General features: G+C 42.9%; 1 protein-coding gene across 2 annotated transcripts in view; it reads right to left on the bottom strand.

Annotated features, from left to right (window-relative positions):
* Positions 1–23564, bottom strand: part of LOC120902281 (unconventional myosin-Ia) — a 71034-nt gene that overhangs the window by 15781 nt on the left and 31689 nt on the right. The window contains exons 3-4 of one of the 2 annotated variants that reach the window (XM_040310905.1): positions 20688–22399; positions 20364–20599 (exon numbers count right to left, since the gene is read on the bottom strand). In XM_040310905.1, the coding sequence (XP_040166839.1) occupies positions 20364–20599; positions 20688–21661 (1210 nt within the window). In that variant the 5' untranslated portion in view covers positions 21662–22399. Of the gene's footprint in view, positions 1–12920; positions 13699–14631; positions 14862–20363; positions 20600–20687; positions 22400–23564 lie in introns of those variants that run through there. The other variant, XM_040310906.1, reaches the window with a different exon arrangement.

The raw sequence follows: 23564 nt of genomic DNA, 5'->3' as shown, positions 1-23564 counted from the left end.
GATATGTTTTATGCTGCCTCATTTTGCGGACATCTTGAGAACAAACGAAGTGCCGACAATAAAGCAGACGAGCGGCAGAGGTACGTGGCATAAGCATTGCATGCCACCTGCGGCAAAGGCTTGCGCAGCCATAGGTGAAGCATTGTGTATGCGTAACGTAATGTATGAGATTTTGCGCACAAAATGAGCTGTTAACACCGCGATCGTGGATGAAAACGGTTCAAAAGTCATGGCACCCCTTCTTGCAGCACTGTAGGTGGTCAGTAAAACAAGAGGTGGCGAGGTCGACCTGGATGAGAGATTGGGACAGCATTAATCTAGCTATGACTGACCTCAATACAGTTTAAGGTGTTTGGTAGCTTTTATCCATTCCACGGTGAAATGGCTAATGCGCGACACAGTGGCCCCATAGAGTTTGAAGTATTATTGTGAAAAAATAATATAGATTTTCAAAGCTTAAAAGTTGAAAGTGTTTGAAAAATGGTACTTGAACAACTTTATGAAAATGGAGCAATCACGAGTGAACCACCATAAACACACATTCCTTTAAAATTAATAACAAACACGCATTCTTGTTGAAGCCTTTTCGCTACAGAAATATTCCAGCAAATCCCGCTTGTGCAGCATCCCCACCACGTCCAAGAGAGAAAACTGTGCGCTGTAATGGCGATTAATTAAATTTACATCTCCATCATCGCACGTTCCAACTCGGGCTAATGATAGCAGGGAATGCCATCGTCTCATTCAGCACATCACACCTGTCTCCATCAAACTGGCGAGATACCATCACCGTACTACTCCTATCTCCTGGTACGATACGCTAAACATTACGAATTTCAATACCTTTAACTATGGAATGAAAAGCGAAGTCAGCGAGCAGCCACGTCCGTAAGGTTTTTGTCGCAGTCACTTTCTACCCTTTGCTTGCAGCAACTGTTAGCCTTAGATGGGACGGGTGAGTGCGGACATATTGTACGTGGGTCACCGTGCTATGAAGGGCTCTGCTTGCTAAGAAGTGGGACAATCGTCCGGTGAAAAACACGGACTGGACGAGAAGAGCTGTCATGCCGTGCTTCAAGTTCAACGACCAGCTAGCCCGATATGGACGATGCTTGGTTCCTGTTGTTGTTGTTCAGTTGAGCGTGCAGCATGTACAGCTGTTGCTGGTCATGAGCGGATCTTTGTGTTGGAATAATGGAAAAAAGGTATATGCTTCCAAAGATGAAAATGCGAGAAGAGCACAGCGAGGGAAGAGACGAAGCTGTACGGTACACGAACACAAGGTAATGCGAATATCCGAAGGGTAGGCTTGCTTCCCGTAGTTGGCCGCCATCTTGCTGTTTATTCTTTGGATTGCGTGTGGACTTCATAGCTACAATTATAAAATCAAATTAATTAGATTCAATCATATTTTATACCCATCTTCGTGAATCATTTGGAGATTAAATGCTTGTTCACTGATTCTGGTTTATTTCCAGCAATGTGTTGAGCAAACTTATTGGATCATCGTATCTGATCATTTTACAGCAAGTAAGTTTTTGATCATATAACTGAAGTTTTATTCTTCACTAAGGATTACCAGTGATAGGCCAATTTATCAGGAAGTGGGAAACCTTCACCAGAGTTGATGCATGTGGATTGTGTAGAATAGCTTTTCCTAATCACAGCTAAATAAGTACTTTAGAAATGATCGACCATAACATTCTGTGGATATTCACCACGCTGTAACTATGTAATGGTTAGGAAGGAAGAACATCGTTAGGAAGAATATATTTTATATTTCAATTTGCTTTGCTCATGCTTTCCAGAAGTGCCGAAGTCGTTCGACTGTGACGACAGTGCCCAGTAGCAGCTATATTACAGCAGTAATTATATGCATCCGCTGATTGCACTTTGCAGTCCATTAGACACACTTAGTTTGTTTGGTATTCTTTGTTATTCCTTGAAATTTCTTCCAACTCATACTAAACACTTTACACTGCCATCGTACAGGAAACAAAGGGTTAATTGTTTGTTTGGCTTGCCGGTACATAAGCAAGCAAGCAGTACAGTTATAACCCTACTTTTTTCAGATAGAGCATTTCTTTGTTGGTGTACTCAAAATTCAACTGGTCAAAAACGCACTCAGAAGAGATGCCAGATGCTCGGATAATCAAGTTCCGGTGATGAAAGCGTTTAAAGCAGTCCACAAAATATCTGGTCTCACACTAAAAAATGTTCTCTGAATGTTTGTTTCTGAGTGTTGAAAGAATCCTGGTACGACCTCAGCTCAGCGCTGGATGAAACAGTTCCCAAACATTTCCTGAACGGCGGTTTTTTTCTCCATATTCAACACGCACGCATGTTCATCACGGTCAAGTTTCTTCTAATACAACAAGAAATAGCGCCTAAGTGCAAAACCGCAGCCCTTTTGCCCTCTAGAAAGTTCTTTCATTAATGGTTATCATTAGTGCGCTAATAGCCCATCACTAAAAGCTGTGCCGGTGGCCTCCCTGCATTACACTGAACCTTTTCTCTCCTCAAATCACTAACTTTCATCCATGACCAACTAAAACGTGTGTCGATAATTTAAACTTTCGAGTGGTCAAACAGAGGGGCCAACCAACGGGAAGGAAGACGACGTGCAGCAGAAATCGAAGAAAGTAGGCAAGCAAGGTTACTCTACTCTTCTGCTAGTGTTACAGGGCTATGGTAATAATCTTCAGCTTCGTTTCGAACCTAGCTTAGATGGTGGATAGTTTTTATGCTTTGAATCGAGCGGTTTTTCCTGTTCTTGAATTTATTCCACACACATTCTCCACATAATGGATCTTTGGGTCAAGGAACAGCGTTGTTTTGAGCTATGTTTCGTTTGTTGGATAGCCATAGCTAAAGTATCTCAAAAATCTTCCAAGATCTTCAGCAAAGTCTTTCGTCTGTGTCTGAACTTGTGCGGCTTTTGTGAATGTGATATTTTCCGGAAAGAGAGAAAGAGAGAAAATAAATGCAGATAAAAAGTAAGCTTCACTGCTGATCGTCCAACAACACGCCAGCTAAGCCAACGGCTAACCCCGCTGACTCCCACCGATCAGTCGCTTGTGAGCAGGTTTTGTGTACGCCTGATCGTATCGGGTCTCTCGACAAAACGATTGTGCTCAGGTGGCTTCCCGCTATGATCTCCGAACCATGCCATCTGCTCGATTGACTCAAAAAGATTAAGCAAACCGCTAGTCCAGGCAGGCTTCGTTTTCCCGAAAAAGAAACAAGCGAATGCCGTGTCTTGCGTACGGACGATTCCAAAGAATTCATCGTCGATGATCGTCGGACCCCTCGTGGATAAGGTTAATTGGGATAAACCAGGGCCCACGGCACGCAGACAGCAGGACGATGCTGACATTTATAGACGACAAGTGGATCGTGGACGTCAAGCTCTGAACGGCAGAAGCTCTGACCGAACGCACCACCGCCCAAAAAGCCTAAGGGGTCTTTGCCTTTTCTGTACACGTGTTATCTTCTCCCGCACGCAGGTTATGTACGCTTTCTTTCTTTGCTTGCTAGCGCGTCATTCGCCCAACGGGTTAATCCTTTTCGTATTTATGGTGCGCAAAATTCGTCACAAAGCGTTCTTGTCCCCCTTATGGCTGCGGGCAACGGTTGACCTGTATGTTCGAGGATAACAGACCATTAAATTGGACGTCAACATGCAAAAAGGTAGGAAAAATGAGACAACACACACGACGAGAGTTTGGCCGGTCTGTGATCGGTGTCTGTTAGCAGTACCCGCCAGTGCTAAACTGTCAAATACGGTGTTTTTCTTGGAACAGTATCCCGCAAAGCATTGTCGATCAATCGCAACCAATCAGGTGATTTGATCGAAACAGAACTATTTGCGCTACTTTTTCGTTTCTTGGAGATTAGCCTATTTTCTCGAATTCTAATCGAATCTGTTCCGGCATCCAATTAACAATTAGTCAGTTTGCCACACTCGGCAATTCGTTTCACGAACTTTTTTACGCAACAGTTACAAATTGATCTCAATCGGAAATTAAAATTACTATATACACCCATTGTAGTGCTATGGTAAAATAAAATCAGCCAAAATCTCACCACAAACCCACACACCTACAGCTACACTTGGAAAAGACATTGCGTGGCATATAAAATGACATACGGTGCTTCTTGCGATGCGAAATCGCCCAATCATCGATCGATCCAGGGGTGGTACATCAGCACTTGAAACCAATGCGGCAACAGAAGAACAAATTAACGATTTCGGCACCTGCCGAAATTGGATGCGCCGTCGTCACTAGCCCGCTCTGACACACGGCAAGAACCTGCTGCAACTACCATCGAAAAAGATAACCATCGATCGGTATGAAGGGTGGGGATATTAAATCGATCGCAAAGAAGAACACCACAAGAACTCCCTGTTGGTACCAGTGTCATCAATTAATCACCCATCTACGGAACAGCGCGAATGCGGCGCAATAAATTGGCGCGTGAAATAACGTGCCTCACAAACAGACACAAACAGGACAGGTAGTGTGAGGCTCGAGTTTGGTGGTGGATATAAAACCGCAGCCCAATGTTGTTGTGTATAGAACGGTATTATTTTTGGCAAACTACCAAAAACTGCTAGGCTGTCTGTGGTTTCATCGCGTGGTCGCTTTCTTCTGGTTGTCTTTTTTATCACTTTTTACGTGCTATAATCAAACTTGTTCGGTTGACGCGTAGTATTGCTTCAAAAGAATGCATTTGAACATTATTTTTGTAGCCTGTTTGTTCAAAAAGCACTGTTTTATGTATTACTGTAGGACCATATTTCCCTTTCTTTGTATGTGACGCTTTTTGTTCTGTATTAAGGAACTCGTTCGATTCAAAAGCTACCCGTCAAACTACGTCGCTGGAATGTATTTCGGTCGATTGGGGTTCATTCCATTCTTACAATCTGGTTTCTGTTTCTCTATGACCATAAGACACCCTACAAGCTGAACCTAAAGCTCCCGGTCCTCCAGCTCCAGGAGAAATGAATGAAATATGCGATACAATTAATTCAACGAATCGATATGAAATTTATGCAAATAACAGCATATCTGCATACCGAACTGGCGACGTAGTAAGGTGGTTTCGGACGCTCAACACCACCCTGGTGAACTGCGCAGGTAAGTCCTGCGGAAAGAAAGTTTTCTTCAGCTGTCACCAATATACCGGGTCGCTGTAACACCAGCAATGGTGGACGCTGTCCTGTTATCTTTTGCTTCGTCATTCGGAACGGATGACAGAGGAGGGAGATCGAAACAAAATAAACGATCCGATCAAAACATTTGACTGGCTTTCGTAGTGCTCCCGAGCCGTGCCTGGTTCGGATCCGCCTTTTCACAAGCATTGCCCGATAAGTTTAAGGAGTGTAACTGGTTTCTGTTCGATATTGATCGGTGGAAGTTTACTCAGATTGTCACATCGGCATCAAAAGAGAGGACCTGATTTAATCTTGACAATACGAGAGACGAATTGAAAGAAGACAACACGAAAACGTGTTATAAGAAATCGTGTTTGTGTCAGAAGTTGCTTGCTAACGTTGTACTGCAAAGATTTTAAATAAGACTAACACGAATTAGCAGGGGTATGAATGATTTTTTCTTATCCTTAAAATAATAAATAAATAATACTTAAACATGGGCTAAACCATAACAGATCGCCTGTTATGGTATATTTTCAGAATACGTTTCATCAGTAAATGGAAAATCAGTGTGAAAAGAATTTGTCTTAGCTCCAGAAAGGTAACTACACCTCGTCCATCATAGCCTGGAAGCCTGATTAGCTAAATTTACATGCTTGATTTACACACTACTTCAATCTGGGAATTAATGTTTTATTTTCACCCTCTCTCCTTCTTTACCCCATTCTTTACCTATATCTGATCTGATCTCAATCTCATCGCCGTTTGGTTGGCTGATTGATAGATAGTTCATGCAACATTTGATGATGAAGCGAAATTTGATCTATCGAGTTTTCTGTTCAAGAAGATAATTTTTATTATAAACGCTATTGATGAAAATATTTTACATCTTTGGCGGTGGTTGGGTGTTTTCATAACTTTTCTTCTTTTTGGAGTAACGAACGAACGATATTCAACAACACGTTCGTTTAAGGCCATTGAGTCACAGGAGTAAATTGAAATGTATAATTATTTGATAATCTTTCAGTAGCGATTATTTCATTTAAACAGTTAAACAGTTATATTGCTCTCACGAACCAAAAATGAAACAAAAAGGCATGAACGTCTTAGCTGCCATAGCCACGGCTAATCGAGCAGCTCATGCCATCCGCAGGGGCAATTGACGCTGTCGCTGACAGGTGATGGAAGATTTCCTGCCGTTGGAATCTGACCCATTCTTATCTTCTCTCTTCATAATCGCCTTTCCTCGTATTTGCAGCCAGTCATTATGTTCACATTATCATTCTTCGTTAATTAAAATTGAAAGCCTTTCATAGTAAAAAAACCTCACAACACGTGTCACAAACTCAATCGCGTGACTTTGAAATGCAATATGAAGAGAGGGCTTTAAAACAACCAAGTTAAGCTAAAAGATACAACAAATATATTCCTAGAAGCGTGGTTGAATTCATGTAAAAAATATTGGTATGGAAACTTTAATTCATTTGGGAGAATTATTTTTGATGCATTTATAATAGCTAAAAACAAAGCACTTGCATCCATACATTGAAGGCTATGTCATCAACAATGATTGATGAGGGACTGAAAAGGAGCATTAGCGGACAAGCTTGTATAGAAAGTATCATTTGCTTGATTGTTAAATACTTCCATAAATTCATATGAATGTTTGAAATAAGTATTTTATGTAATCGTATTTATTTTTAAAGGTATGACGATTTCCAACGTACGATCAGATCACATTTTTGGAGTACGATCAGATCAGAGTAATTTTCATTTGTTCTGTTAATCTACGTTCTTCTCCAATGACTATGCAAAGTGCGGTACTAGACTGTACAATTAAAAATGTCCTATCAATCGAAACACAATATTCGAATGAGACAAAAAGCCCTGTCCATCGAGCGGATAAAAAGTTGCTATATTCTTAACTGCTTCTCTCCCTGGAAGCAACCACTCCCGACCCGCCGATCGGTCGTTTTTATATGTTACTGATTCGGAGAGAGTTTTACGATAATTACATGTTTGGCTCCTGCACCTTGGACTAGAAAACGCGATCATCGTGCATGTGCGATGGAGCTTGACACAGCGAAAAGAAAACAGGCTCTGCCGTTCATCCGATTCGTCGCGTTCGGTAAGCTTTGAAGCCTCTACGAGTGTAAACGCTCACAGTGGCGCTCAAACAACTCACACTTCAGCAACTGTAAGCAAGTTTCCAGCGTGAAAAAAATGGTTCCCTTCTCATAAATATATAAATTGACTATGAGGCAATCAGAATGCTTCCCGCCTTACATTGTATCTGCTCTCACTCACTCGCACGCGGGTCTTCGGTTCGGTTTGACTACATGAGGCATTCCAGCTGCTGAACAACATTCAGATACCAGCCGTTCAAACAAACCGTCCCACCAAACAGGAGAGAAGGTAAACTCCCCAATTTAAACCATTCCAATCCGACCTCGTTCGTCCAGTTTGAAACTCCTCGAGCGGAATCGAACGGACCATTTGAAGATCGCAACGGCTGGCTCCACATTCGTTGATCGCTCCAAACGGTCCCATACTTTGCCTCGCAGATAGTGCTTTTCTCATAAGGAAATTTGCAATAAAAATAAATTTTTGTTTCCCCTGGCGGGTAGCGGGTATCTTTACGAGCACAGCCAGGGAACGAGCGTAGTTATGCGCAGGGACAGTTTCTGCAGTTGGTTGCATTTTATACCAATTTATGCTTCTGGTCAACCAAACCATTTACAGTTTCGTTTTGTATTGCAGCATGCCAAACCAGGCTGCATGCAGAGCATCTGCAGTTCAGACCTATCTTATGTATTTTCGTGCTGCATGACAGAGCATGTGCTGTATGAACATTGTTTATAATAAAATTGTAACTCTTGTAGAACACATTAGCATGTTATATAACTATTCATGCTACATTATAATTTGTACAATCAAAATAGCTACAAAAATCAAGTATACAACTTAATCAAATGTTAATCGAATGTTTCTTGGATTAGCCCTGTACAGAAAACATTTTCATATTTTAAATCGAAACAAAAAAGTTCAGTAACACATCAGGTAAACCGTTCGCCGAATATCGCCCAAGAAATGGAAAATCGTGACAAACTGTTTTGCTGCTTTTGCAAATGAAAAGCTCCCTCCTTTCAAAAACGCTCATTGAACATCCAATAGCTCGCAGCCTTGTACTGTGTAGTGCTGGTAAATGGAATGAACAAAAAAACGTTTCAAAGCACAGCTCACAACTATTGAGCAGCTCATAGCCACGTCCCACTATAGCAGAGCCTTAGTTGACGGTGCAGTAAGAGGATTTTGTATGGTGCCAGGTCGTGTCATGCTTTTTGGCCCGGGACTATGTCAGAGAAATGGAAGAAGGGGTCAAACTACGAATGCTGGCTTACGTTTCTCTGGTTTCGGGCTGACAATTGCCCATAGACAAAACAGGGAGTGTGGTGAGTCGCGTTTGCACAAGATCCACGAGCACCGCTGGACTGCTGGAAGCCGTACTCATGCTCTGCGCTCTCGACTCAAAGTAAGTGGGTTAGCACAGCTAGCCAGGTAAACCGAAAGGCCGAATCAGCCCCACAACTAATGGCGTTGCCAAAGGAATTGCTGAGAAAATAGCAAACCTCAGTTTAGGTTCCCGTTGATCATATGAGCTACTTTACTTTAAGTTTTGGCAATTTATTTCTGAAAAATTTAATCGTTTATACAGCTTGTTTCATTCATTTTTCGTTACAAATCAACACGACGAATGCGATTGCAATTTCAATTCTTTGAAAATTCAAAGTACATTAAAATGCTTTTGTTATTCCACTGCGAAGCCATAATAAGCCTACTCCTTCCTGTCCATGCACAAGGAACGCACAATAACCGCCCCAAAACGAAGCGCAAGAAACTGATCGAGTGGCAGAATTTAATTATAAATATGAAATTTGATACGCCTCTGCGTTCATTGCAAGAACCAACCAAACTCGAATCACGAAAACAGACCCACCATCTCCTCAGAAACTAACATAAATTATGTATGAATATAATTTGTGTGGTGTGTGAATTCGGGGTTTTTTTTTATTTCTTCTTAACCAACTTCAATGTCTTTGCCACCAAACCATTTGTGGGTTTACATTCCAGAGTGAAGCAAAGAACCGCGTGTTTTGTGCTTTGCGTCTCCGCACAAGAATCCTGCAAGAACAAAACATTCGGTCGGAATGCGAAAGATGAGATAGCAGACCAGCAGCACGCTGGCAATAAAACCGAAGTCTCACAACCCGTTCCGCAGCTCGTTTTGTGTAAAGGTAAACAAAACAAACTCATCCAGTTTGTACCCATGGCTGTTGTCACATTTGGCGACGAAACGATCGGGGACAAGGGATGGAACGAAGCGAAAAAGCACACTAACATCACGAAATGCAGCTTCATTGCATCAGCCTTCAGCCTTTGCAGGCAGTGCGACACAATGGATATTGCACTTGGGTTTGCAAAGACGGGTCGGCGGATAAATGCAAGAGCGAAGCCCAACACCACGCTCAGCAGAACCGCACACAAAAATGGCCACCACAAATCATTGCATAAACATCACCACTTGGAAGAAAATTGTATCCGTTTGCATCCGCCCGGTCATGCTCCGTGCCCCGTTCTGGATGCACACGCTACGATGCACTTCGTACGCTGTGCACAGGTCGTTTTTCATTCGTTTGTCGGTACAGAGCAACGACAAACACTTGCGCTTGGCATATTTCTTGGAAACCGAACCGAAGGACACACAAGAAGACCAGAGAGACGCATCGATTGCGCGCCAAATGGCAGTCATCAGGGCGTCCTCGATCGGCTGCCATCGGAAAGCAACCATGAATGCATCGATAAATTCTGTTCCGCTCCGGGGGCAGAAACACGGAAGGAAGAAATTGCAATCGCGTGAGTGTGCCAGGCTGGAAGCGGGGAAATCAAGTTCCGAACATGAAATCGGAACATCCACCAAGATGTCTGTGCACACCATCCGTTGGCATCCTGTTTCGCTTCCACACCTCAGCAATGACCGGGGGTTCGTCGCTTGTGCCACCGTTTAGCCTTTCGCGATCCCTTGCATGTTGCTTGGTCGACCTGGACGGTAATGAAGGCACTTGCGCGAGTCGGCTTTTGGCGCGGGACATATGCACAACACACAAGTAAGGGATTGTGCATGTTCTTTAAATAACATTTGTATGCCAATGCATCAAGTAAATGTTATATAGAACATGGCCAGATATAAATTTTACACCGTCCTTAAACTTTCTTATCCTTACTTATTTACACTTTTCTAAACAACACTCTACATTATCGCTCATATTTTTCTACGTAAACTTTTTTCAAAAAGCAAATAAACAAAATGTGTAAATAAACCGCAACAAATTTCCACAACATCAAATCCCAATTTATTGTAATGTGACAATGAAACGACAGTTCAACAATATATTGCTATAATTGCATGCATGCAATCATTTTCACTATATTCGAAAACTAACTAACAACACTTTTCAAACCTTATAACACCAACTACGTCGCAAAGATGATGGTCGCGCCGTCGCAAAGCTCGACCAACTGGAAGCAGCAGAAAGAAACGACGAAAGCAAAGCTGCCCACCAGTGGAGAACGGCATAAGTGCAAAATAAAAACAGACTCAGTCCGGCCATTTTCGAACCCGGTTCCCTGATTCCTGAAGAAGGCTAGTTTTCTGGAAGAACGGAAGAAAACATTCACTTTGCCAAAGCGCCCGGCGTCGTCAACCTTCAAGCTTGGCGAGGAAAGCACGCTGCAACGCTCCGGCAGACGAATGCACGGTTCAAGGTTCCGTCGTTTCGATCGCAATCGGGCTCGAATTAAATAACAGCACAGAATCAAAACAGCAGGAGAACCAGACACAAGGCACCGAAAATGAACAACATATATGTAAGTTATAATTTTCGGAACGATGTTTCCCGTTTTTATTTCGTACAGGTCGCTCATATCCCCGATTGACGACCTGCACGAGTATTTCTCCGAGCCGAAACAAATAAAATCCCAAATTCAATGCACTCCACCCCGTCCGGTGGATCATGATCATCATCATCGTGATATTCACCGAACGACGCCAGAACACCACACATTGAGGCAGTACGACAAGGAAGAACGACGCACGAAGAAAGATCGTTTGATAAATGCTAAAGGCTGCTACACGAGAGCAGCAAACAAACGAGGCAATAATTAGAAATCCATGGCCGAACCCGATATGCTGAAACGCAGGCAAACCGGAGATGGCATTTCCATTCCAGCCTGGGCGCTGCATTCGAACAGTGCTATTTGAATGCAACACCCAACGGACAGCGCCAACAGCGGTCGTTGGAGCGTCGCGAAATAATTAATGTTTGGTTGCAGGTCGTTCCTGCTCGATGCAATGCAGTTCGCAATCAAACGGGGAAGTTGGTTCCGATTGATGATAGACGGATGCACGACGTAAAGTGCTTTGGGCATCCTTTGTGCAGTGCGCCCGGAGCGGTGGTAGATGCTGCAGCTGCAATCAGTTAAGGCGAGCGCAGTGGCGTGATAGGTTAAGTGAGTGGTTCCATTTGTTAACCAAAAGCATTAGCACGGCGGTGAGCATCGTGAAGGGTATGTACGATCGTTTTGAGCACTGCTTTACGTCACCGCTCAATATGCTTATACAGAGTCATGTTTTGATACAGACATTACACAGACATGATACATGTTTTGGCAATGCAAAGTTGCAATATTAACTACTGAAATGTAATAGTAAGTTATTCAACTAACATACATTAATGCACTATTTAACTGCTCCTTTAATATCACTACAAAGAACAATTTCTACATATAAAGTGCGTCATTTAATACCATGTCAGTGTAAGAAAAATAACCGACAAAAGATAGTCTTTATAGACCACCATAAAATCTAACTACCGAATGAACTGAAAGCAATTAGCCGCAGTCATTTCGTAGCTTCATTATCTGATTTTCTCTCTCGAATCATAGTTGACATTTTTTGTACTCACGAGCCACGATCATTTTTTGGGGTGTTTGAAAAACGACTACGGGGCAGTGTGTTTCATTAATTGGCTGCTCGCTTGCAGCACACGCTCACACAACCCCATCATAAGGAATTTTAGATGCTTGCTTTCTGATGCAGTTGCTGTTGTTGTTACTGCCCTGTCGTCAAAGGCTGGAATCATTTTCATGAGTAACGATATAAATAGCATAATTTCGTTTCAAAATTAATGACGTGCGTCATTAGGTTGGCCCGATCGCTGACCGGCGATGGTTGTCTTAAGCTGCCGCCTGTGCTCTTTTGCCACGACAGCAGTAGGATGAATGAACACCGTCTGGGGCCTCTGCATCCAACGCAAACGATCGTATCGAGCAAAAACAATTTTGTGGTTGCTGCATCGAAACTCAAACTCATTCAAAAAAAAAAGAAAAGAAAAGAGAAGCGTACGCTACCCTAGTCGCTAGACGTTCATGTTCCTCGGGTGCTTATGCACATGTGCAGCGTGGCACTTTCAATGGTAACGTTGGACATTCTAATTAGAGTGTATGGCTGTTGTTTTCGCCCGACCAAGCGGTAGCAACGTTATCGTTCGTGCAGCGCGATGCTACCCACCTGTCACAAGAACAAGCGGCAAAGTACTGTTTCAATATACGTGTTAGAGCTTTAACACACCATCGACTTGTTTTCGTGTTTGGCAACTTTGCTCTGTTTTAGAACAATTCACAAAGCCGGCTAGTGTCTGCTTACCTTGCAACTTCTTTTCCGTTTCCCAAAACTTCTGCAGCTCTGTAAAGTATTTATCCAGGATGAAAACCTTCGACAGGCCGAGGGTGGCCATTTTGCTCGGAGAAGCACTATCGTAACGCTCGCTCGCACACTCCGTCACATCCACCATGCATGCGGGTGTGTTCAGGAACGAACTTCGACGATCATCCGTGAAGCCGTTTCGCACAACTTATCACTCGGTTAATCCTGTTTTTTTTTTGCGTTACTCAACATAAATTACACCCTTTTGCGATGACCTCCAAAATATGTGGACTCGTCTTGAATGTGGTTTTCTTTTCTTTTTTGCGTGCTGTTCAACGATTTTTTCACTTTGTGTATTGGGTTTTTCCCCTTATTCTTCTTTTGCACTGACTATGGCGCTACGGCAAGCGATTATGTTTTGCTGTAATTATTGGGTTGAGGAATCGTTTTTTTTTCCGTATCTCCCGTTTTCTCATCTATACTCTTTCTTCGTTATTTTTTGTATCTCCACACTCTAACCCAATGTGTTTTGTAGGACCATTCTACGGACAGCATGTTTTCATTCAACTTCTCTATCCCGTCTTAACGCCTTAGCTTGGGTCACAAAATCACTACACAGCTCCCTGCTTGCTGCTTTCCAGTGGTGGCTTTTGTTACCCTTCACTATACATACACACACACAAACCATACATATACACATGAAAAAAATACACGTACATACACACGCAACACAAGCATAGCACTTATACACTTCCAGCTTCAAACAAAACTCCTTGCGCTATATTCCGGTATATTCGAAGATTATTATTACACTAGTTTCCCAACTTGTTTTCTTTCCTTTGCGCCGTTTGTCCACTGCGCAACGGACTGCTCTTTCGCTATCTGTTTTCTATGTTTGTTTCGTTCCCTTTCGCTTCCTAATAACACTTCGACCTCTCTAACCATACATCATTCTCATTTATTTGAATTTCTTTCTCTGGCGAGCTTTTTACCACTTCGTTCGTAACAGCACCGCCTTCAACGCCCGTCAAACAAGGGATGGAAAAAAGATCGACGCCGCGCTTGTAGCCCACCGTCGTAATCCTCCATCAAAAAACGTTTGTCCGTTCGTACACAGCGCAGGTTCCCGAAAGCCCTACGGAGCCTATGATTTATAATGCTTCATTTGGACAACCGACGAGCAGTCTCAGCATGGTTTCTTCTGTTGCTTTACCACTTGATGCTATCCCGTTTCTTCTCTGGGATACATCACCTTTCCGACGTATCTGTTGCTCACTGTTGCCTACAAGCGCTATTGTTGATGTTGTTGTTGGTCCTTCTTTTCTATACCTTTTAAATCGTGCTTCTAACCTTCCGAAGCTTCGTTCTTTTTCCCCCTTTCTTTTACTTTACAAACACACCGACTGGGATAATTTCGACGTTGTCGCTATTGTGGCTAGTTCCTTCCTTTCTATTGCGCTTTGTTCAGTTTGTTATTGTTGTTGTTGTTGTTGTTGATGATGATGATGATGATGATGATGATGATAAACCTACTGGTGTTGCCTTTGGCTAAATGGCTAATGGCTCAACTAGCGAGAGCCAAATAAGGGTCACGAAAACACCTTTTACTGGTATTAACCACCAAAACAATGCAATGCTTCAACTTTCAAACACTGTCACACATTTCAGCACTGAACAAATTATTTACGTATATTTTTCACACTACCAATACCTTTTCGACGACTTTTACATGCTACACGTTATACATTTTTGCAGCGGTAGGTGCATTTTTACGATCTATCAAATAGGTTCACGCTTTCATTTAACGCTACACTTAAATTCGACTACACCCCTGCTCAAAGCATATAGCACTTCTGGATTTGTTTTCCAGCACCTTCACTTCATGGTAGCACATTCACAAAGCTCACACGCGCTGCCATCGTCAGCGGAAACTTTCTCGAATCTGAAACCACGCACAGAAACGATCGTACTTCGAACCGCTATTGTACGTTTTTCTCCCTTTTCTTCACCATTCTTCTCTCTTTCAAAACGACCATGTTCAGATGAAACCCACACAACTAAAGGTTCACTTGCAAGGAAGAGCAACATCAACGTTTATTTCTTTGCTCGGAACTCACGCCGGAGTAACCAACACTCTTTTCGAGCGTTAAGAATAAAAGCTTTGCGCAAGTATGCGTTCAGCGTCATGTCAAAAGATTTCGCTGAACGAATGAGCGACGAACCTCTCTAAAATTTGCTCAGTGCGCCAGGGAAATCGATGGCGATGAACACGGTTGTGTGATCGTGGTTAAAAGCTTGTTTTGTGAGCGAATAAAAATGCTCTCTTTTAATTTTGATCCATCCCTCTCGAACTGGTCGAGGCTTTGCAAGTAGACGGCACAGCATTGAAACGGCATGTGTCCTACACTTTTGTCTCGTTCGCTATCATAAAAGCTTTGTATGTATGAGAATCGGACCCTGAATCACATGAGACTACATCTTATGAACGATTTGTGTAACGTTCTATTATTTGCACAACATTATTTTGAAAGAAAAGATTCGATTTTGAATAAAATATATGATTTTGACCTAACAGTCCTATACGTTATTCTTAAACTTTGATAAATTTCTATTATTAACAATTTTGTAAACCTTTAATAAGAATCAACCGCAAAAGGTCTATAATTCATTTCACAGCTTCCAGGTATTCACGCAAAAAGCTCTCCTTTGAAAAAGCTCATCGCATGAATGAATTCGTACGATCAGATGCAGGGAAAGTAAATAGAAGAGAGATGCAACATCAAAAAGCTTAACCAACTACGTCGCTCAAACGCCGTTTATAAGTGTAAGTAAGGTTCCGTCTGCGTTTCCGCGACACGCTCGGAGAGTTCCGCTCCAATACAGGTTCATCTGCCACACACGCGTAAAGGTACGGTCAAGTGAACAGGTTTTATTGTTCTCTTTCTCTACCATTTTTACTATCTTGCACGTTATCTCGCTCGCTCTGCAACACGCTTGTCATTTTACCATGTGTCCTAAACGAATGTAAATGTGTGGGGCCACTCGAAAGGGTCTCTGAGCCGATGGTGAAGAAAGGAGTGAAAAACGAATACATAAAACTCTACCAACACGCTCACTAAAAAACTCATACCACAGACTCTTGCGAACCTCAACAAACCTTAGACCGACTCCCTTTACGCATTTAAGCGCAGGAACCTGTTTCTAAGCCGTTTTCACGTTTGCCCAGAGTATCCGACCGTTTGAATACCGGATCGTTTCTAATCTCCACAAAAACCTTTCGCCGATATTTAATTAGGAGAAAACAGGTACACACAAATGCTGTGCTAGGTTCGGGCCATCCTAGCGGGTCAGATGTGAGCTGTTCGATTATTTTGTTGAGCACGATGTCAGATGAGACAGGTCAGACACGACGGTCCAACGTCTGACGCTGCGCAGGGTAGCACGACTCGTTCCGGATGGGCTGTGTTCCTTTAATGGGCAAATTTAACCTGATTGCATCACTCGGGCTCTTTAGTCCGGAATCGGTAGGCACGGGCGCGGCCTTCTGCATTATCAATAGCGTTTTCCGTCGCATGAATGATGAGGACAATTTGGAGCCCGTCTGGAGAGCCACGAGTGCATCTTCACGCGCAAGAGGTGAAAAAATCGCAAGAATGCATTGCATCCCCATCGCAGTGATTCGTTTGCGCCGAGCAAAAGGCATAAGAAGTATCACTTGCCACGGGCAGATTCTCATTACACGAAAAATTACCTTTGCAACATTGTTGGGAGTCTTTTTTGTACCATCACATGCTCCCCGAAGCTCCACGCCCGTAAATGGAAACAATGAGTATATTCTGTCGATGTTGAGTTTTTGTTCATTCTTGCATTTTGCAACTTATATTATCAGCGGCTGCAATCATTGAAACATCCCTGCAGGGCTGAAGCAGCGCCACTGACGAAGAAGACTCATCGCCAAATATACATGTACAAAAAAATCCAAGCTTCTTGAGGACATTGCACAGTGCGATTTTCGCGAATGTTGTAAGACACTTCGGGTGATTTTGTTTGCTTTCTTCGTCAATCCCCTTAGTTACTCACGCCGTCGTCATCATATCACATATTTATTATGCAAATTCATTATGCGTTGGGTTAATCTGCTCATTAGGGATCTGTGAAGGCTGATAGGGAACCGAGGATTGGCCGACGTCTTTTTTTAAGGCGATACACCAGCGCGCATGAAATGTAAACTTTCATTAATGGCGCATTGTATTGAGTATTGGGGTTGGTCAGATTAATAATCTTTTAATTTACAGCTTCAAGCAATAAGAATTAACGGATTGAAAAAATATATAACTCTGGTTTGACGATGGAACTCGTGTAAACAACTTTTGCGCTCACTGTGTATTGCGAAGAGAGGTTATGAAGTTTTGTTATATGCTCACCTCTAAATATTATGTAAATGTTTTGTAAATTGATTTTTGTAAACAATAAATAGACTTGATGCAGTACGGCAGCCTATTCGCTGATTCTCCTCTTTTTGTTGGGTCTTTTTGTTTAGTTGCTTAATCCGTTACTTCTATCACGTTTCGATATTTTGATGCTTTTCAAAACGTACATGAACAATAGCGATTAACAATGCATTTCAAAAACTGTATGTTGTATTTGAACAACTGAATAACTTCATTTCAATTTATACGTCAAATCAAACAAGAAAAGCTCTCATCTAGCTTCCAAGCTTTGAGGAGCTTTTGCCACACCCTCTATCTTTGCAGAGCTTTCACCGTTATACCAGAAGCGTAAGTTGAAGGACTCGTGGTGTGTTTCTTAGATTTTAGTACAAATTTAGTACAGGCCGTTGAAACCTTTACCATCATCGATTAAGTATTTTTGTGATTAAATTCAAAAATAAATAAATAAGAGCGAATCGAAACATGTTCTTTTTTAAATCTGTTGTTTGTTTTGTCAATCAAAAATGCTGTTTAAAATTTCTTGTTATGGTTCCATACTCGAAAACCAAACATGTTCTTACATTGTAAAAAGGAACGTTTGGTGTTTTATCGCAGGGTGCAATCTCATTCATTCGCGATGCATTCTTAACATCACGCTTATCAACATTATTCTCACACGCCTACATACAACTTTTATCGTGTTTATCTCATTAAAAAGACGGTCATTTTACAGGCGGATACACATCCCCTTACGTTGACGTGATGTGCTGCGCTTATCGTCCCTTTGCCCCAAATGATCCAAATGCCAGGTTGTCCTAAGCGAGTGGTGCAAGTCAGCAACCTTCGACTTTTCCTGCGCATACGCTACGTGCGTCTGCGTTTACTTCGCGCAGATTGTGCAGTTTCCTTTTACTCCACCGTTCCGTCTGCAGTTTGCTGTGCGATCGCATTATCACGCTCCGGTTGTTTATTTTGTTCACTCGTATTGCTTCTCGAGCGAAGGGCCCATTTTCTGGTATTTCACGAATCATAAATTTTAATCGCACCGGGCATACTTATGTTAATCAAAATTGAATTTAAACTGATAACATCGTTCACTTGCAACGCATAATTGAATGAAACCTTTGGCGTTTCAGCATGGTTTCAGCGTGCGCCGTCGATACTTATTCTCGCCGTTTTCGCAGATTTCCGCAAGAGAACGTTGATTTGCTGTATTTTTTCAACTCGTCCTTTGGTTTACAGAAACCCGTCCGCAATATGATAACTGATCGAGGGTTTGTTCCAAACGCGGTACAGGTACAGGGAGGTAAAATGAATTGTTTAAAAAAAACATCCTATTCCAGGTCGGCCTCACAGCACAGGAGAATGAACAAAAACACAGGAAATAGACTCAAAGATACGATAATATACAGAAAGAGAGAGATAGATAGAGAGAGATAGAGATAGAAAGAGATAGAGAGACTGACAGGGAGAATAGTCAAGAAAGCCACGAACTGAAAAAAACAGCCTGTCCCACACGCTCGTAATTGACGGACCAGAGCAAACAATCGAAAGCGTAAACTCACTCTTCAAAAATCTGGACGATGAAAGAAAAATTACCTGCCACGGACCTGTTAATACAACTTAAATTATCCGTTTTTTCTTCCCTTGATTCCCTAACCTTGGAACTGCAATTCACTCAAATCCGTGCTCGTGTTCAGGTTGAAAGGTGGTTGAAACGCCATACTAGAATCACCTAGGGCTCTGTCACTTGATCATCTCATCAATGCTTGATGAATGTAAACTTCACATAAACAAGTGACCCAATTCGTGTCGTTGAATGTTTATCGACAGATTTTGGTTGTGTGGTCAAAAATAAAGATGTACAATGACAATTGCCATTTTATAGTATAGTATAGTATAGTATAGTATAGTATAGTATAGTATAGTGTGTTGTTTGCTAATAAAACGGAGGAAACTTAAGTGTCTTTCAGGAATCGTAATTTTATAAATCAAATTTAAAATAGCTATATTCATATGATAAATATGAATCATGAATAGTTTATCATCTTTAATAAAATAATAAAACAATTCGAACATACGAATAACACATTAATATATTCCATTTCAACAAATCACTTTCATCCATAATGCAAATTCTGTGCTGTCGACACTCGATGATCAATCATTCAGTCTCTCTTGAACCAAAAGTCATCATATCAGCGTGATGTATCCGAATTTCAACACGTCAACAGCATTACGTTAAACAAATGTGAATCGTTCATCATCATTCGTTAATGTTTCTCCAAACCACTGACCGCTTCTTCTCAACGCTTTTGCTCTCCTTGGCGGCACTTTTATCATATACTGACATGTTTGCTGAACATCATAATTGTTTGATGATTGATCCAACAATGGCTGGATGCCTTTGTAGTGGTATGAAACATTCAACCACATAAACCCTGCACATCTCGTTTTTTTGACGTGGCTCAGAGCACTGTTACTGATAAATTAATTCACAGATATTCTAGATCATGTTAGTATGACGGATTATCAAAAAGAGACCTTAAAACAGACCGTTATGAAATAAACAGCATTCAGCTATTAGGTATTTGCGTTCTTGATATTTCATTCTTCATCACATCTAACCTTTTACAGACGTTCGCACTGCCAAGTATGTTATACGCAAAATCAATTTAGAGTATTTTTTGAGGATATCAAATGCTAGCAGACTATCGTCTTGATCGCCAATAATTTATTACATCTTCACCATTTTCAGGCTACGCCCTGGCGCTTAAGGTTTCAAAAAGAAATGGACTCTTTACCACCAGAGAACACCAAAGCCATGCTGATCATGGTGTCAGGTTCTGCCAGCGATGGGATTATTTTGGTCATTAATTTCAATTTCAACAACAAAGACACCCTGACAACATGACTGTTTGTGGCAGTTGCAAGTGGCGTGTGAATGGTGACCAACGGCCTCCTTTGCAGAAAAAAACAGTGAAAGAGCAACAAATAGCGTGTTCTTACTTACCCGCATTTGGACGTCGTTTTTTGCCGCTAAGATTCGGCACACTGTAGATCGGTCCCGGCCGATCAGCCGAGTTTCGATCGATTGGTAAAGTCGTGGAGGCACGCGAAAAGCTAATCGACCCGTGGGCTCGAGACACCGGCCTCTGCATCGGTGGTGACACGCTTTTTGGCTTCCGCACGTCAATGGGTGTTCGCGCACGGGACAACGGAAATGACGCCGGTGCCGAAACGGATGGGCTGAGAAGCAAACGGGTGACGGTGGCAAAGGAATTGAAAGTTAGGACATGTGAGAATACGTTCACGTAGCAAAAGTCATTCAACTTACTTCATTGCCGTTTTGTATTTGCAAAAGAAGTCTGGCCGCATCCGATGCCGCATCAGGAATAGTTCGCAGGCGCGCAAGATGTCCACGTTCGTGCGAATGCTACCCCAGTCCGGTTCGGTGCCCTTGTTTGCGATACTGAACGGGCCCAGCGCTTCGCCCTGGAATTCCGGAATGTTGTTGAAAAAATCCGACGTCTTGTCGTAATCGTCACGTTCACCCGGGTCAGGACCATCGGGCAGGGCAGGTGCATCGACGATCACTCCGTCCATTCTCGAGCGACACATTTGCTGCCTCGTCGGTTTTAGGGCACTTTCGAAACCCTCGAAATCCTCGTCCTCACTGGAGTTGCTAGAATAACTGAGACTACTGCCCTGCGAGCTTGCCGATTCCAGCCCAATGCCTCGATCCGTATGATCCGGCTGTCTGGAGGATGGCGCCTTTTGACTACTCTTTGTACGACATCTAGCATCGATCGCTTGGCAGCTTCTCTCTATCGTTTTGGTGTAAGAATGCCCGTTCGCCATAGCAGATGCTACTCGACCACTCCACAGACTTTCCGCATCAAGATACATTGCTGTTGATTCCTCCGGTAGGGCTAACTTGCCAACTGCTGGGTGCTTGCTGCCACCATTTGTCATCGAGAGACGCGCATCATGCTCCTGCCGCTTGCCGTCCCTCGAATTACCCGCCTCGCCGGAACTGCCCACTCCACTGGTGCCGCTTTCTTCACCATTCTCATCCGACGGTCGAATGCCAAATTTCATCTCATTATTCGCCAGTACGCCCGCCAATTCCTCACCCACGCTGCGATCGACATACATACTAGCTCCACGCAAGTTTCGCTGCAACCGCTTCACATCGAGCTCCTTCAGCGTGTACAACCGCGGGAAACCGCCATCATCGTATGTTGACGAGCTTCTCAGACGCTCCCGGCCGAGGGTCGCCTGCTCGTACGTTTGGTCCGGCAGCAACATGTCACCATGTCAACTCCTGGACGGAACTGGTTTGACTGTTTGTCGTTTGTTTGTTTTCGGGAGGCGAGCTTTAGCGAATTGATCGATGTGTAAGGTAAACGGTACGCAGCCTTTAACTGGCCTGCCGGCCAGCGTGCGCGTTCTCACCTTTGCTAGTGAACAGGTCAGAGGATGCGAGTGAGTGCGATGCAACAGTGGGTTTCGAATATTCAACCAGCCTCAGCCGGCTCTCCACGCCATCACAGACATAATCAGTCGAAAATGTTGCCCCAACGATTTGCGCTCTGCGTCTTCTCATGCCTTCTGTTTCATCTACTGCACCAAAAATCGTTTGTGTCACCAAAAAAACATTCAACACAGGACAATCGTAACGAATCGCGCGGACAACAGCCGGCCCGTGCTCCTGTTGGTGGGATTCCTTCTTGAGAAATTGTAAATTTCACTTGCACCACCATTTGGGGCGCATCACACCACTCGCGAGGGGATGGTGTGGCCTTAAACCGTGGACGATTTGGTGTTGCTTTGTCGAATTTTCATTCCGATTGCTTTTTCCGATCTGCTTGCCTTCCTGGTTTTTGTTGTGTTGTGCCAAAATTCAACCTTTTTTCGTCTCTTGGTTGTAATATTTTCTTCCCCACTCGCTCGATTCGTATCTGCAATTTAGAACAGGTTTTGCAAACGGAAAGTCTGTCAAGCCTCTGCTGGAACGCCGCTTACTGATGTGACGGATTGTCAACCCTGGAAAGTGTAGCAACATCGAGAGTGGACTGTTAGTTTTAGTTAGTTTTAATGGTATATTATAGCGGTAATGAGCACAATATTGAATATAAATAGACCATCGTTGCTACAAAATAGTGATACTATTTCTTACGTCACATTTTATTTCTGATATTTTTTAATTATTGCAACACTATTTTTAGGTGCACGTACATTGACCCCAAATGCTATCAAACTACAGTGGGCCGCGTAATCGTCGAACAAGCTTTGCCTATTAAATCATGGCATTACACATCAGGTTGATGCTACTGCGGTATGCTGAAGCTCAAGAAATTCAAACGCATTCAAGCGCAGCAGAGCGTCATGCTGCCCCAAGACCCTCACTTACTGTCGGTAGAAATGAGCGTAATCCATTGGGAAAATGAAGATATTGTCCGAATGCCTGCGGGCCCCGAACCACGAGCCCGTCAGCAACGCGCCACTAGTAAGAAGTGTCATAATTATTCTACATCAATTTTCAACCGCACATGGATGCGCACCGGTTTTCCTTTCCTGCCCATGCCCCACTCGAAATGCTCTCCCGTTGCTCATCTTTACGTTCTGAATCATCATAATCGGATCATTCGCTGTCAGCGGCAAAGAAAAGATACGTCTTGCGTTGCCAGTTGGGGCTGCACTTCAATGTAAAGTAGACAACATCATCACCATCATTGCCGACATCGAAAGAACTACAGCCAGCGCGGGAATACCGCGCCCAGAAGCTCGGCGGATAGTCGCCATTGCACAAAACAAAACAAACAAACATGGTTGGTGTGGTTTGCTTTGAGGGCAACAGATCGTCCCTATTCTACCGGAGGAAGCTTCGGCACGATGTTGCATTAAGCAAACGGGCGGGCTCAACTTCCGACAGATACAACGGAACCACAACTTATGCATGCGTATTCATTGTTTTCGGATACTTTCATTCTGATCGTAATGATGGTTGTCCGAATATAAAACAAAAACACTTGTGCATTTTTGTTCTGGTACACAACTAGCCGTGTATTTTGTGCCAGGTTTTGTAACCAACGATGGAGAGGATAATTTAATTCAATTGTGCACTGTACAAAACAGAACTAGTTCGGCTTAAATGCATACAAAAAAACAACTGAAGCGTGTCGTAGACGGGCTACTCCCCCCCTGTCTC

The sequence above is a fragment of the Anopheles arabiensis genome, chromosome 3 (assembly GCF_016920715.1).
Source record: "Anopheles arabiensis isolate DONGOLA chromosome 3, AaraD3, whole genome shotgun sequence".
Classification (NCBI taxonomy): Eukaryota; Metazoa; Arthropoda; class Insecta; order Diptera; family Culicidae; genus Anopheles; species Anopheles arabiensis.
Note: the sequence above shows the minus strand (reverse complement) of the source record. Positions and strands in the feature narration are given on the sequence as shown.